Below are 16,670 nucleotides of genomic sequence, written 5' to 3' on the forward strand. Positions count from 1 at the left end.
ACTAACATAAATTTCTTCCATCTTTTAAATATTGAATAAATGCGATTTGTAAAATTAAAGAAAATTAAACAGTAGTATAGTATATATAAATAAAAATATTACATAGATATCCGAATATATATATGGCACATCTACAGAATATAGATAAAAGAGAATAAAGTATTTCTCCGAACTCAATTTTGATATCGAAACTTCTTAGATATCTCCTTCCCGATCCATTTCCCTCCCCTTCCATGGACGTCCTTGTCCTCTCACCCTTTCGCGAGTCGGTGCAAAGTGTCGAATGGCAGGGAGAGAAAGAGAGAGAGAGAGAATGAGAAAATAAAATGAGAGAGGGAAGAAAAGGGGGGATAAAAGAAAAGAAGGTATAAAAGAAACGTGCGTATCTGACAAGAGAAAGAGAGAAAGAGATTGCGTTCGCTGGATGGGGGAAAACTTACGAGGGGCCTGGCGCCCCAGTACCAGGATTTGACGCGTTGCGTTAGTCCACCGAGCAGGTGGGACCTCCAACCACCGAAACCTCCACCACCTCCGCCACTCTCCGAGCCCCTTTCCTCCCTGCTCTCGAGCTCGTCATCCTCCTCCAAATCGCGACTCCTCTCGCCGGCGCCGCGCCTCCCGCCGTTACCGATCATCTCGGCGTCGCTACCCTCGCAACCCCCATCGCTCTCCTGCGACGCGACGTTCCGCGCACAACACAATCGGAAATGCCTCATGTTAGCGCCACCGTCCACCCGTTTATATAATAATTGCTAATTTTTTTTTTTTTTTTTTTTTTTTTTTACGTACGTGAGTATCGCGAAGACGAGATCACAATGCGATCGGTGATTATGTTGAATTAAGATAAGTGAGGATGAAAAAGTTTTGTGTGTACAATGTGTGTGTGTGTGTGTGTGTGTGTGTGTGTGTGTGTGTGTGTGTGTGTGTGTGTGTGTGTGTGTGTGTGTAATTCAGAGGGGAGGGGACGATCAAAGTCCCTTAGAAATAATTAAGTCTCCTTTTGTAGATTTTTGGGAAATTTTAATTAAATTTAATAAAATGAGATAGGTATTAAATTATTATATTTAATTAAAATATCGCGTCCTCTCTTTCCAGTTTCCTTTCTGCGTCCTTTCCTTAGCGTAATTAATTTGAAAATAAATGTAAGTTTGGTTCTGTTTCCCTTTGAATCACACGTACAGTACCTCTGTAACTATTTAATGAGATTAATCGTATCGCATTCTCTTCGCTCTCCGAAATTACGTAGAGTAATGAACTTAATCACACACGAGCTCATCAAGGAAATACAAAGGAACTGTACATCTTTGCGCCATGTGCAATTAGCCTTCACTTTATCCTTAGTTGCATCCGAACTAATATCCTGTCCGAAAAACCAATCTCTGCTAGTTTTCTCCTCTCGTTTCCTTTAAATCTTCCTCCCTCGGGCAGCCACAGTAATTCTTCGCGTGCAATTTCGCAACAATTTTTTAATCTCTCTCTCTCTCTCTCTCTCTCTCTCTCTCTCTCTCTCTCTCTGTCATATTTATTTTATCTTATTTTCACTATTTGTGTGCCATAAGACGATATTTGGAACGATATTGCGCCTCTCCTTAATGAGGTTTTACTCGATCGCACTAAACGAAACAAGTTTCTAGCAAGTCAGTACGCGGGTCTCTTGGACGGAATCGCGATCATGCGAGAAAAATGATACTTAGAAAGTGCGGTAACCGGAGAGTAACCGGACGGTCTCTCTCTTTGTAAGGCGATCGTGGGACCTACATGATCGACGCGCTCGCGTTTATGATCGTTTTGTGCGGGGACGCGTAACGGCGCGCCTGGTGGGCCTGATTGTTGCCGTCTTAACTGGAGCACGTCCCCCTAGCTACGAACATCGCGCGAAGCCAGTCATATAAATTGTATTAGAATCGTTTCATAGTTATTTACACCGGACTGTAATCATCCTGTAAATATCCGCGACTCTCTTAAAGACCGGGAAAGAAAACAAAGTAGGAACTTTTTAAGATCAGTCTGATTGCACTCCAGCAGAAATCAGCGTTGCCTAAAAATTTCGTGTTGTACCAATAATTCTATTTTTATACCATTTTACACACACACACACACACACACACACACACACACACACACACACACACAATATCTTTATAAAAGTAAGTATTATAAAAGTTTAAATTTTCTCTTTCTGCCGCAAGGACGTAATTTTACATCGATCCTTTCAAGAAATGCGATATACGAAGATATACACAAGTTACTTGCTAATAGAGCTCGATCAGTTAATAATTAGAGGATTGAGAATCGCAGAAATGTAAACTAAAAATTTTGAAATTTATCCACATGTTTTTTTCTTTTCTAAACGATATTCCTACATTTACTTTTATATTAATTAGAATTAATCAAATGCTAATGCATTTAAGTTGATGCAAACGCAAAACAGTACTACTCTTAATAATCATACATACTGACTTGTAGTGCACTGTAATTTTTAGTTTTCTAATTGCTGCTCGATGTCATCTCAGCTGTAAATCGTCGTATTAAAACGGTAGACACGAAGCCATCAGCGTGACGTGCAGAAGTAGTCCAGTGTTTCGAAAATTAACACCTCGTTCAAGTGTCGTTGAGTCGTTTCACCGATTCCACTTGATTCCGTTCTTCAAATTCAAATCATGTGCTTTTCGTGGTCACCCAGTAACCTTAGTCGAACGGCAAGAAAATAATAATCATCGTCGGTTATTAATGGGACCGCCAGCCGCCGCGCCGGAGAAAGTTTTCGGGACGGCGTTCCGTTATGTACGCGGTATGTACGAGGATCACGTAGAACAAATGGGCAGGGCCTCAGGTGGGCCCCGAACCGGGGGCCCCGAGGAGGAAGACCGGCGTTTTACGATTTTTGGTCGATGTAGGTCAATTGTCGCGTTCGAATGATTCCGCGGCCGATCGGAGTCTCGCGAAGGGGTCTCGCCTTCCTGGAAAGGTTGAAGTGGTCGAACAACCGGTCGTTCCTGTTCTTCTCTCATCCGGAAAACTTCGTTTAGGACACGACGTTTCCTCACGTCAGTCAGGTCGTGACGTTTAGTCGAAGAAGCGCGTACCGTGGCAAAAAGCCATTGTTGCCCGCTGATTTACTTTAGCGTCTTCATTTAGTAGCACGCACCGATGATGATCGACAAGAAACACGTATTATAAGCTACCGGTAAGTGTTTGCACACGCTGGTAAAGTCAAAGTCGCCGATTAAATTAATTGATTTCTTTACTTTAGATTCCTTTTGTTTTCCCACTGACCTCGATTTGACGGGTAAGACTTGAAATTCTTAGTGATAAGAAAATAAAACGGAAGTGAGGACGAGAAAGTTGCATATATATATATATATACGTCAAAGATCGAACAAAAATTCTTAGAAGAAAAGAACTCTTTTGTCTGTTAACATTTTGACATAATTTTTCTTAGAAAATTATTTCTTAATTTAATAAAACTAGATATGTATTGAATTATTATTATTATTATTATATTTAATTAATAAAATAGTATTCTAATAGTGTTCTTCCATCTTTCTCTCTTTTATTTTTCGTCAACATTCGACAACAACACTTTTTGCGTGTTTGCAATGCAATTATTTTGAAAACGAGGATTATTGCATAAAACAAAAGGAAAAGAAGATATAATCGAGGATGATCGAGGTGAATTCAAAAAGTGATAAAAATTTTTTAATGGCGCATAATCGACCACGCCTAATTCAACGTGTGTAGATCGTTCCGAGCGGCAAACGAACTCACATGGATCACATCGATCTCTCCATGCGTAGGTGTCACTCACCTACGAGCTGGTTTGAAGAGTGGCGCAATACGTGCAGGTTCGACGAACTCTTAACTCTTCGTATTATATTCTCGTACACGTTACAATTTTCGTGCTAACTCGTGCCGCATCGAACTCTATTCTCGTAACCCGTCGGCATACACGTAACATAACACCTAATTTGAGAAATCAAAACGCAACGAGAAGGATTTTGTAAAAAAAAAAAAAAAAAAAAATTAGAATTCATTCCGCATCGACGTGCGTTCTAACCTTGATAGCTATTAATAGACAATACTTTCGTTAAATTCCAAAGATCAAAGCGTGTCAGCGCGTAACAGCAGAAAAAGTGGTCTCTCGTCGGTTATTCATGATTACACGCCGTCCACATCCCGACACACCCGGTAGAAGACATATAAAAAAAAAAAAAAAAAAAAAAAAAAAAAAAAAAAAAAAAAAAAACTACACATCGTGTCGCACGCGAGGCCCCGTCGTCGTTATATCATCAGCCGTGATGCATACGCGATGCGATCCGCGATGCGATCCGCGCCTCTCTCCGTATCGCCGCGTCGTATCTTTCCTTCTCGCGCGCGCGGGGAATCACAATGGGACTCCCCGGATCTTCATCCTTTTCCCTTTTTGAGTTATCGCGTTATCGCGATCCGGAGTCGCTCCGGTATCCGGCTCCCTGTTATCAGCGTCCTCCCGATAGCGCGCCCGAGCCCCGAAGAGAGGCGCTGCATCTGGGAGGACTGCATATGCAACCTGCATCCGCGGTGCAGCCTGCTAACGTCTGGCAACGTTGTGCGGAAGCCGGTCTTACGGGCGTAGCTGTGATTTTCGGGCCCGAAAATGCGATCTGGTCTGGTAAAGGGCGAGATAGGATTATCCACTCTCCTCGCGACCGTCGCGTCTTCGCAGGAGGAAAATATCGCGACGCTCGAAACGTCTTGAACTCCAACACCGAACCTCGGGACCTTCCGCGCTGCTCGGAAATGTTGCTTTCAGCCGCACCTCGACCCGCTGTCTACGTTCCTGATTTTCTCTCACCTGTTACCTGGTCCTCCCCTCCTCCCTCTTCCCTCCTCTTCTCTCTCTCTCTCTCTCCCTCTCACCTTTCATTTGATTCTCCTCTACTCGCTCACTTCGCACCGCAGTTTCTCCTGCTCTTTGCTTCCCTACCTTTATTTGTTGGTCTCATTCTTCCTCTCTCCTTCGTCTTCCTTCGGCTTTCTTGAGCTCTCTCTCTCTCTCTCTCTCTCTCTCTCTTTCTCTCCCCTTCTTTTCGCTTCCTTCGGGGCTGACTCACTCTCCCGATCAGGTAAACGTAAACCTGCGTCGGTCGCCACTTCATGTCCGATTCCTGAATCAGTCGCGCAGGCACCAGCGAAACGAGTGCTTCTCGCGTCGTTCTCTCGCGTCGATCGCTCGCACAATTCTCGTCACGATTCCGATCGTCGACTCTTCAGTCCAGAGACCACGAGTCCTTGCAGACCGCGATTGTATCTTAATCGTCTGAGGCGATCTGTCAAGCACTGAACAGGTATTTACCACAATCGAACCCGGGACAGTTTCTTTCAGTTTCTTCTAATTTAAAGCATCTAGAAACCTAGACGAGTATCTAAACACCTATAGTATTTAAATTTCTATAAAATCGCTTTTCTAATCAGACTCTCACCCTTCTTCTCATGTCTAACGTGTCCTAAAATTTATTAACTTCCTCTGTAAATATTGCATTTATTCGTCGATAATGCACGTAATTGCTTCACAAATATATTTTACACGTTACAAATATTTTTCTATAATTTCGATCGCAATGTTCGTAAATAAATACACAACAATGTAGAGAATAACCCACGTATAGGAAATGTGTCCTGTGTAGGTTGCACGTCAATCGAACATTCTGAACGGTGAACGTTACACACGCGATGATGTAAATCACAGTTCCGCCTTTACTTACTTACTGTTGACATTACTCGGCCTTGGAAATTACAAATGAACCGTTGTCACCGCGGCGATTTTTTTTTTTGGAACAAAACGTGATTCGCTTACAGCAAAACGCGTATTTCGAGAAGTAGGACAAGCGCACGGTAATAATTGTCAAGCTGCAAGAACCAGACTGCTCCTTTTTTCTCGGTAGATCGGTTGATTTACTGCTTAATGCACGATGAATGTTGTCCCGTGGACTACAATAAGATAACTGACACATCCCAGATAACCCATAAAATAAGCGGAACAACGATCTTGGATCTACTAGTTTTATTCTTGAAAATAAAGGCTAGTCGAAGGGAGAATCAAAATTTGATTTCCGAGAAGCAAATTTAAACTGTAAAATTTATATATTTATTCTTTTTTAGAAAAAAAAAAAAAAATTTAAATTACTTGATTGAAATTGTCAATAAAGATTAGCTACTTCAAAAAAAAAAAAAAAAAAAAAAAAAAAGGTCAATTAACAAAAATGTATTATTTCACGCGCAGTTGTTATATCTAGAAGTTTAATTATCTATCAAGTTTAAATCATCCAACATTTTTGGTAATGTATCAAAAAAAATTATCGAAGGGAAACATCCTTGAGAAGTGAGTTTCGTGACACTTTTATCATTATTAATATTAGTTTGGAAACTCAAGTCCGTCCGTCTGGTTTTTGTCGTGTATTAGATTATTAGAAATTAGAATTTTCATACGAAGATCAGAAACATTCGGATTGCGTTTTGCGTGATTACGCCGCTTCTCGATTAGGAAACTGCGTCACACGCTTGATGAAGTCCAACTGTGGCGAGATCATTGAGCAGCGAGAAGGCATACTGATAATAATCCCTGCGCGCGAAAAACACCGTTGTACGCGCAACGTGGGTTGCATACACGTGCATACGTGCGGTGAACGGTAGCCGATAATGGAATCACCATCGCGAATCTCGTTGGGTATTCCCGTATGAGAAATCCGTTCCGTACGAGAAATATGTTTCCGACACCGGAATGGAAATCCTGGAAATTCTAAAAAAAAAAAGGTTTGGAAGAATTCTTAAAAATAAGGCTCTCGGGATATCTGGATCTTTAGAATTAGAATACTCTCGAATTGTATTTCGAAAAAAACGTTGGGAAAACGTTCGAAAATAGAAAATGCGGATATTTTATTTTGCCGATTTTTTGACGAAAAAGTTACAGGGAACAGGAGTAAACATTGAGACACGCAAAGTGTGTATAGTGTGAAAAGTATTCTTCACATTCCGAAAATCGCTTATTCCATCTCTCTCTCTCTCTCTCTCTCTCTCTCTCTCTCTCTCTCTCTATTTTCCATTTCTCGATTTCTTCGTAGTATCACAACGTGTTTTCCTTATCCTCGATCCTCGTTCATTCTCGATCCGATCGGGCGTAAACAAGATCGTAAAATCCCAGTAGATCGAGTTATTTTCCTTACTTTAAGTCTCGCGCGTACCTTTTCGATTCCCATAGAAAGACATCATAAAATTTTCAATTTTGGCTATCCATTTGTCGTTTACATATATTATAGATATATATATGGTTTATATATAATCGAGATTGATTTACGAGAGAGATTTTCTTTATTATTAATAAAGAAAATATGTCACCGTTGTATCTTATACTTTTTAGAATTTCATTTTCATTATTATTTCTTTAACAAATTCTCTCAAATGTACACAAATATTAAAATGTACGAATTCTATGTGTTTTATTAATTTCTACTACTCTTATAATTTTTTTAAATTCTATGTGCTTTTATAATTTGAATCTTATAATTTAAAATTTATCTAAATAATATATCTTTCGTAAATCCTTAAATTTTACTTTAAAATCCATATATCTGTAAAACCTTTTAAATTTAATTTTTAGATCTTAAAATTTAAAGACTACAAAAAATTTAACATTCATAAATTCTGCTGACGAATACATATCTGAAATCTTCAATTTTCAAATTATACAGATTTCGCATAGAATTTACATTCATTGACTTGAAAATTTTTAGCTTTCCTCTTTCATTTATCTCTGCTTCTACTATAATAAATTTAGGCTTACGTTTGTTCAGAACTCACTAATGGTAAAGCTAATTGTCACTATATGTGCACGTCATCGCTTTCTTTTCAGAAAGAGGAGCTGTTCTATTCTTTATCGCTTGAGTTTTTAGTTCAGGCTGTAAACTCGGACACTCTCTATTAATCGGTTTGTTTAAGCATGTGTATGTGTGACATGAAATACTACTAGTTTCATAAATCTGTCGCTGCTTTCCTCTCAGAGAGAATGACGACGTTCTTTTTTTTTCTTTAACTCAACTTGAATAAATTCTTCGATTCCTGCACGGAAAGAACATTTTTGCTAGCAAATTTAAAACTTGGGACTTTAGATACAAATCTGAAAACTGATTTTGTTGGGCCTTCAAAATTATTATATACGATGTTCAAATTGATTGTTAGAGGATCAAACATTTTTGCAGTATTATCATCACATTTAAGTGTTCTACAAAATAATTTTGATGGGCCAACAAAATTATTTTCAGATCTGTATCTGTATCAAATTTTTAAATATAAATTTCCCAGCAAAAGTGTGTTCTCTCCGAACGTGTCTAACGACACGTTAATCGGTACGCTTTCTTCAAAGCCCAACAAAAAAAGATCATTCAAGATCTATTCGCGAACTTTTTGAACGACCCTGCACGGCAGATCCTAGAATTGTTGCTTCGAATCCGAAACATTCGAATCCCGCAATTTTCTCTCGCATCTCAATTTAACTCTGACCTTAAGTCCAGACTCTACTAACACTCGCCGCCAATCGCCGGCGTTATAATAAACGCGCCTTCGTCGTTGCTTTCTTCCCAGAAGGTGAAGGGGAAGCTATGGAGTCGTGGCTGAGTGACGTTCAACGCGTGCGGATCCCGCGGCCCAAGTTCGGCAGCGGCAATTCCGTGAGACGGTCGAACTCGTCGGTGCAGCACTCGGTGCGATCGGAGATGCACACCCATCGGCAGGGTCAGGACGTGGCCAAGGCCACCGAGGAGCTACGCCAGGCGCTCCAGGACAAGCTCTGACCGACCCCCCCACGGCCGTCGTAAGGGTCCCGGCGAGGGCGCGGGAACTTACTTCACCTATTTTCCCTCGACATCCTCGTGCTCGCCCACGTCACGACGAGAATGACCTCGAATCGAAATTGAATTTTCCGTCGCTGCACCGAGGTTTGCGTTTCCGCAAACTTTTGTGAAAATTTTAAGAGAATCTTCGGATTCATGGATTCTGATATAATATCCATCGAGTGCGAGTATCTAATTGATCGAAATGCGGGAATAATTCATTAATAATTCATTGAGAAATCTCCAGTATTAGAAAACCTTGAAAATTATTTATTTTCAAGACAGTTTGCGAATTTGGATTCCTTTCGAGTTCAGTCAAAGTATCCGAGACGGATCTGAAATAATTAATTTAAGCATTACACAAGTTCATTTAATCGGTATTATCTTGTCTTTTATATGCTTAAATGCTTTATTTCTTCCGTTAATTAATTCCGTGATTACGCGTTAACTTAACGTGTGTTCGGTAATTACAATGCGCTTGCTTGAAATTTTCAAAACAAAGGAACGGAATAACAAGAGATGTGAAAGCATAACATAAACTTGGGAAAGCGTTCGGCGTTGAGGCAACGGAAGGATCGATTCGGCGATTCGATCAGCGTGCCGTCGTTGCGAGCGAGAAGATCTGATGAACGGAAGTTACTATCACTTCGCACATCTCCGCCGCGTTGGCCGGTCGTGCGGAAGAGTGAGTTCGAACGTCGGAACGATGGGCGACAATCGTCGACTGCGAAGATCGGGACGAGGATATATATATATATATATATATATATATATATATACACACCATGGTCGGCGACCCAGGCTCTCGGAGAACCAGGACCGTTCTTCTCGTTCCTCTCCGCGCTTGCAGCCGGAGATCGCAGCCGTCGGGTGCAATTAGTCGAGAGGCGATTTGGCACAGGCGTCCTCAGGCCGGGTGTGACTTGTGACTACGAGGATCTACGAGGGAGGAGACTCGAGGGCGAACGGATTCTCACGAGGCCCTAAGAGCCCGCGCGCGGCGCGCGTTAAGGACGCGCGGATAATAATCACGCGGCTTTCCGCCGCGGATCTTGAGATCGCGTAATCCGCGGATTCCGCGCGGCGGGACGCGCCGCTGGAAAACGAGGTCGATTTCGGTCGGGTACTTTATTTAGAATTATTTAGCCTTTTAATTAATTAGCCTTTCGATTAACGTAAGCATAACACTCTGTACGCGGCGACACAAAGTATTCCTAGTATCATAAGGAAGCGTAATTTTAAATATCTTGTATCATTAGATAGTAAGTACCATCAAGACGAAGATGAGATGATTCCTGCTTAATTATTTTGTACGCGGTTTCCATACCATCGGGTCTGCGCGTCGTCTTATTTATAGTAAATTATTGTATTGTATGTCACTATTATCACTATGTAACTATTTCAACCGTCACAGTTACGAGAAATCGTCATCTAATTTTTTATGAAGAGAATAAAATAAAGAGTCTCGAAAGAGAGCTTGCTTGATGAAAAATTAGTGGTTTTTTTTTTTAATACAACAATCAAATTAGGTAAATTTAATTTAATTTAAATACTCTTTTTTTTCCTTCTCCGTTTTGCAGTACTTGCAGTAATTATTATAAAATCTCAAAATTGCTTGTGAAAAGCAATGATCCTTTAATAGTCAAGCAATAACAATCAAATTGAGTGAATTTAATTAAATAAATCCTTTTTCTTCTCTCCCTTTTTATCCTTCCGGCAATTATTATAACATTTTGTGCCACGAGAAGAAATAAATTTGTTTTAATCGATATGTAAGTCACTCTTAGGCCACCTTAGACGAATAACTAATAGCGGAATCTCATTAATAACGAGAAACGAGCGGCCTTAATTAGTCGATTCTAATGAGACGACGCTTCTGCTCTCCTTCCCTTCCCCTCGCGCCGCTCGTCCCATTTGGGCCGCGATTTCTAGGTGAATCACGTAATGCGCAGTTGCGATTAGATGACCGAAAAGCTCCAAGGCGAAGTTTCAGCGACGAAAATTGCGATTGGCCGACGTATGAAATTGACAGCGAAACAGAATGAAAATTTCCCAGGGCGAAATAAATGCGTATGGAGAATTTATTCGCATCGAATCATCCTGTAAATTGCATATCGCGCATATTAATTATAAATTCGAAGCCAGACCTTATTAATTCATTTAACATCACATTAATTCAATAATTTAACGAAGGGATTTACATTGGAGTGTAAAATTTAATATGGTTTGAGCGGCATTGCGCTCTTTGTATATCCTAATTATGGTTGAACAACTCCAGCGTTTACATTCTGACGGTGTATTCAGCGTTAAATGTGATTATTACCTTACTGTCCGCATATTATGCGAAATAATAATCTAATTGAGGAATATTGTGTAAATTAGAATTTAGAGAGCCGAGAGAGTGGCCGAGATATATCGAAGGTGCGAAACACAGCTAAAAAGCACAGCTTTCCTTGTTGACAAGTTCGCCTTCAGTTTTTGAAAATTTTTACTTCTGAAAATCACTTTTTTATCGCTAATTTTTATTATTAACGTCAAAATTGTTGCAAAACCGCAAATTGAGCGCACGCGAGCGAGCGAGTACGCGCTTTAATCCGCCGTTTCGATTACCGTCGAGAAAACAAATCCGCAAAGGATTTTTTCAGGTAGAATAAGTATCACGATGTCGATCGATGTCGAGGGGATGAACAACGAGACGAACGGCCGTAAAACGCGGCTCCTACCGTTCCTTTTACTGCTGTTTGCCCCTCCGTCCGCTTATCGAGACTCCCTCATTGAGTTCTTCCCTCTCCTCGCGCAATAAGACGAGCATCAGGGAAGGAAAAGGAAGACGGAAAGCGACAATCAGACCGCGTTGAGATCCGCCTGCGGAATATACGGGGTGTCCAATCAAGCCGATCTCCGATTCTCTATCGATTCTTGAAATCGATACCTTTCGTTTTTTAAATAAATCACGGAATTTCCTCCCCCCCCCCTCCAAAAATTACGATTAAGAGAATTACTATATACTAATATTTGAATTTTGTTTTTTGTTTTAATTTAATGTCATAATATCAAAGAGATTGGAAAACTTGAAGAAGATTTATCATCAAGATCATCGAACACATTTAAAAAAGAGTTGCGAAAGAGTTTCTCCTTTTAAAACATGTTTGTGACATGTTGAGGAAACGATTTCATTCTTATGATCAAAATAATTTACAGATAAATTATAGTACCATATATTTAGTACACACCGTATATTAGGCCGCACCGTAATTAGCTCCGTGATGCGATTTTTCGAGACGGAGTTCCCGATAACGATTTATAATTTCCCTCCGGCACGTTGATTAACCCTTTCAAGCGGTTTTTGCTCGAGTTGCACGTTCTATCTCGAGGTCTCTTTAAGTTCCTCCACGAAAGCCGCATTTCATTGACTTCAATATGACGGCTTCTTACAGAACCTTTAAGTTTAAAATCGCAGTTATTTAAATGAACAAAACAAATATACATACAAGAGTAGATCTTTACGAATTCAGCGAATTTCCTGTGCCCTCGGTTAATCGTTGAAGAAAAAAAATTTTCGGGAACACTTGTATTGAGGTTTTTAACAGGTCCATTATATAATTTAGCAAAATTACATTGTTCTCACACAGTGTCGTTGGGCCACACAGATAAATATAGATATCGGCAAAATATCGATACTCTGCGCGAGGCATCTCTACGTGTAATCGAAATAACGACCTCGTGTAAACGGGGCTCGCTATTATCTCAATTATTATATCGGCTCGACCTTGGCATTGGCTCCCAATTCTTTTCGGTCGCGATCCCATACTGCAAGTATTCTCTCGATTATCTCAATTGCACATCGCAGCCTTTGCTCTAGCGTGTGGGGCGTTTTGCCTCCACTTTTCCTCCTGCCTCCGTGCACGACGGTGAAGACTCGGAGAGACTCGCGAGGGATAATGAGGAGATAAATTCCCGGGGCCTTTTTTTCTCTTCATACACATGGAAAGAAAACGGATTGCGCGACTCGGTCTTCTGGAGAGAGAGTTCAGTTGTTCATCATCTGATGACGTACTTGGAATAAAACTCGTTCTATTCTTCTTCTATCGTTGATATAAAAATTACTCGCGATGGATATAAAATATCATATGAAAAATTGTTTATATATTAATAATGCCTTTTTTTCTTTTACGTATGTGTACTGAGAAGTATATGATAATTTCTCTTAATCTATCACAGCTTTCAAAAATTAATAAATTGATATTAATTGTTGTGTACACTGTTGCATTATTGTTGACATTTCATAATTTATGTTGATGGAAAATCATTAAATCTGCGGGAAAATTGTCGGACGTTAGATCGAGATAATTCTTCGAACTTCTTCGAGAGGGAAATTCCGATAATTGGTATTTCCTTTCTATCGTGGCTCTCTCTGGCTCCAAGAGCTTCAGCAGAGCAAATGTATGATGTCTTCCATAAAATCGCGGTTTCTTCATTACCCTCTCCCTCCCTCCCTCTCCCCCCTCCCCCGTTCTACGCGTCTGCCTTCAAGAAGGCAATCCAGAATTTTTTTTATCCGTCAGACGTCGGTGTAATAGTCGGTAGAAGTCGTTATTCCCGAGGAGAACGAAACGATCGTAGGCACTTTTCAAGCGAAAACTATCTCACGTCAGTAATGTCGATAACACTGTGGCTGCCCGAGCTGCTCCTTTATTGGCTCTTTCGTTTCATTTCGTTCACCAGCACTTGCCCGCATATCCCGATAATCCCGCGTTCTTCTACCTGAGCGATCTCAGGTTGAACTTTCTCGTACGTTGCGAATTTGCTATAATTCTCTAGGAATCTTCCCCCCCCCTCCCCCCTCCCCCCCTCCGTCTCCATGGCGTATCATCGTTAAGAACATCGTGCTGGTATTCCGGCTTTTGTAAGATGTGACTTGCTTTTCATGACACTTTCTGCGTTCCTCGAGGAATATATTAAGCAATGATCTTTTCAAGACCTCGGAGAATCGCTCGAAAATGCCAAATAACAAAAAAAAAAAAAAAGAAAAATATAATTCGCCGCACTTAAAATTATGTCTGACATTTGACACAGACATTTTTTAAGCGTACAATATTAACGCTTTCGATATTTCTTCAGATTAAATTTTTATGAAAATTATACATATTAATTTTTAGAGGCATTAAATACAAATCTGAGGCTAAAATTATAAAATTCAAAATAAGAAATAATGCGGACATGTAGTAATTAATGTTCATCCATTTGCATTGAAGTCATTAATTATTGATTTTTAAAGTCATTGTAACATAATTTAATGTTATATATATATACATATATATATACTATATAATATATTATATGTAATGTACATATAAGACTTCCCAGTTAATTATTAACAAATTATAAGGCAAACCAAAACAAAATTTAAAATTTAAAAGTGTTCTTATATATTTTATCATATTTAAATTTCGAATGATTTCACACTTTAACGTTAGATTTGTAATCATTAATTTAGAAACTCTTAAAAATTAGATTTTATAAAAATTACCTTATTTAAAGAAATTTTTTAATCTTTGTGTTTACTATTTTGAATTTTTTTAATTTCGATGTACTCGTATTCAATACTTTAGATTTTGAAGTACGAAAATTGATTAAAATTGATTCATTGATTTCACAAATAAATTGGGACGTATAAAATATATGCTCAATTGCACTTCCGAAGTGATTAAATAGAAAATAGAAATGATTAAATAGAAAAATAGAATTTTTCGAACTGATTCCCAAACGAAACGCTTCTTTCTTTTTATAGAATTTTTATAAAATAATTCATATTTTTAATTCCTTTTTTTAATTGAATTTTTTGTACTTGGTATATTGCTGAGGAAGAGAGAGAGAGAGAGAGAGAGAGAGAGAGAGAGAGAGAGAGAGAGAGAGAGAGAGAGAGAGAGAGAGAGAGAGAGAGAGAGAGAAATAATATCAATGTCGTTGACGAAAATCTCTATTTTGGCATAAAGCCTGCGCTGATTTATGTGTTTTTGCTCAGTTCAAAATAATTATCATCATAAAATCAAATTTTTATTGAAAAAAAGAAAAGTGCGAATTGTTTCGTGCGACGAGCTTAAATATTATCGCCACCTTTGTACGAATTACTACAATTAAACTATACTCATCATACATTGGACGCGATTGGATGGACTGTTAATCTACCCACTTTGAGCCTACGCCTAAAATAACATAATTAATACATCGATATCGAGGCGCGATCATGCGATTGTCTCTCAGGAATTTATCGTGGAAAATTTGCAGCTGCATCACTGACGCAAAACAAGCGCGAACACGAAATACATTGACCTTTATAATTCTCATCCAAATAGATCGTTTGAATAAAAATAGTCCGCGAGAAGTGTAAACACTGAAAAAATATATCTATGAATAAAAATAAAATGAAATTGAAAGGAGAAATAAAAATGTGAGAAAAGAAATCGGAAGGATAGAAATAAAAACTATCTACTACATCCACAATCGACGTCAGTTGTTATAGTAATATTATTTAATACTGTAAAATCCATGCTTTTTTCGTGTTCATCATTAACTCTTAATTAATTTTATCAAATGGCACGTTTCCGATGATCGATAGGTCGTCCCTCTCGTCGAAGACGCATTTTATACTCACGAGCGAATTACGAGCGACAACTTGACGTCAGCGATCCGATTACAAATTTACATTCACAATGACGTGTCCGTTATCCGGTTATGGTATGGCGAGTACTGATTACGAAAGTTTACGCGAATCGTGGAACGTGTCGGCGTGAAATGAAAAAAAAAAAAAAAACGATATAAAAGATAGGACATTACATCCGTGTTTGCGATCCACGGTAATTGTAGGTAACGGAACGGTGCAATTGCGCAAACATGACGCGCGTATATCGTATTATACGTGTCGTGTAAAGCTACTGGCACGATGAATCTTATATACATATATAAAATATATAATATATAATAAATATAAAATATATAATAAAATAAATTTATAAAAGCGATCCTGGAATCTCTTCGGTAAAAAAGATTTAGTTGGACATCGCTCTCTCTTTTTATCTCCGTCCTAAAAATTCGTGCGTTTCAAAATGACGCATCCTGCATACATGTAAATACATGCGTAAATAACTATGTAAATAACGTGCACGTGAGCCGGCGTACAAATTAAACGCTGAAATTAACGCTGCTATTGCGAGCACGTTACACGCGAATTTAAATGAGGCCACCTGGTAAAAGTCCGATTTCGCACGTACCTCGCGTTTAACTATCGCGGTTTGCGAAGATTAGAGAAATTAAATGAATTATACATATTAAATTAGTGAAGTAAAGCAAATGTGATATAAGATAGAAACGAAATGGTGGTAAATAAAGATATGATTCAGTAATCGCGAGAAAGTCAGTAATATTCAATAGTGGTAAACTTACTGGCAATTAATTAAAATAAAAAAATGAGGAAAATACAAATTATTATAAAGAAAAGTCAATTTTTTATACATATATTTAAATAGATATTTTTTTTTTTCCTATAAAAATTATATATGCGCGTAATTAATTTAGCCCGCAGCCTCCAAAATCCAGTTACATTTTTCGAGTAAACGAGATTTTGTTTTCTCATCCGCGCGATGTGACAACATTTTGGAGTGGAATTTGCATAAAGTAAGCGAACGTTTAAGATTTACCTGTTGCCTGCAACACGCGATACTCGACTGTTCTGTAAACACCAATCCACGTCTGTGTAATTATTATTCCTGTAACGGGATCAGCTCGCAACGTGCATTAAATACGCCA

At 38.9% G+C, this 16,670-nt stretch overlaps 2 protein-coding genes across 8 annotated transcripts in view; one reads left to right on the forward strand and one right to left on the reverse strand.

The window, feature by feature from the left end:
* Positions 1–16,670, reverse strand: part of dysc (whirlin protein dyschronic) — a 78,889-nt gene that overhangs the window by 14,169 nt on the left and 48,050 nt on the right. For 5 of the 7 annotated variants that reach the window (XM_089083712.1, XM_089083711.1, XM_089083710.1 and 2 more), the window contains one exon: positions 441–671. The exons of the other annotated variants lie outside the window; for them this stretch is intronic. In XM_089083712.1, coding sequence (XP_088939838.1) covers positions 441–671 — 231 coding nt within the window. The remainder of the gene's footprint in view (positions 1–440; positions 672–16,670) is intronic. 7 annotated transcript variants of the gene reach the window in all.
* On the forward strand, positions 5,186–15,688 carry LOC105424062 (uncharacterized). Its single transcript, XM_011634101.2, has 2 exons — positions 5,186–5,327; positions 8,617–15,688. The coding sequence occupies exon 2, from the start codon at positions 8,634–8,636 to the stop codon at positions 8,823–8,825; it is 192 nt and encodes a 63-aa protein (XP_011632403.1). The 5' UTR covers positions 5,186–5,327; positions 8,617–8,633; the 3' UTR covers positions 8,826–15,688.

Source organism: Pogonomyrmex barbatus, unplaced genomic scaffold (genome assembly GCF_055798465.1).
Source record: "Pogonomyrmex barbatus isolate J1 unplaced genomic scaffold, ASM5579846v1 scaffold8, whole genome shotgun sequence".
NCBI lineage: Eukaryota > Metazoa > Arthropoda > Insecta > Hymenoptera > Formicidae > Pogonomyrmex > Pogonomyrmex barbatus.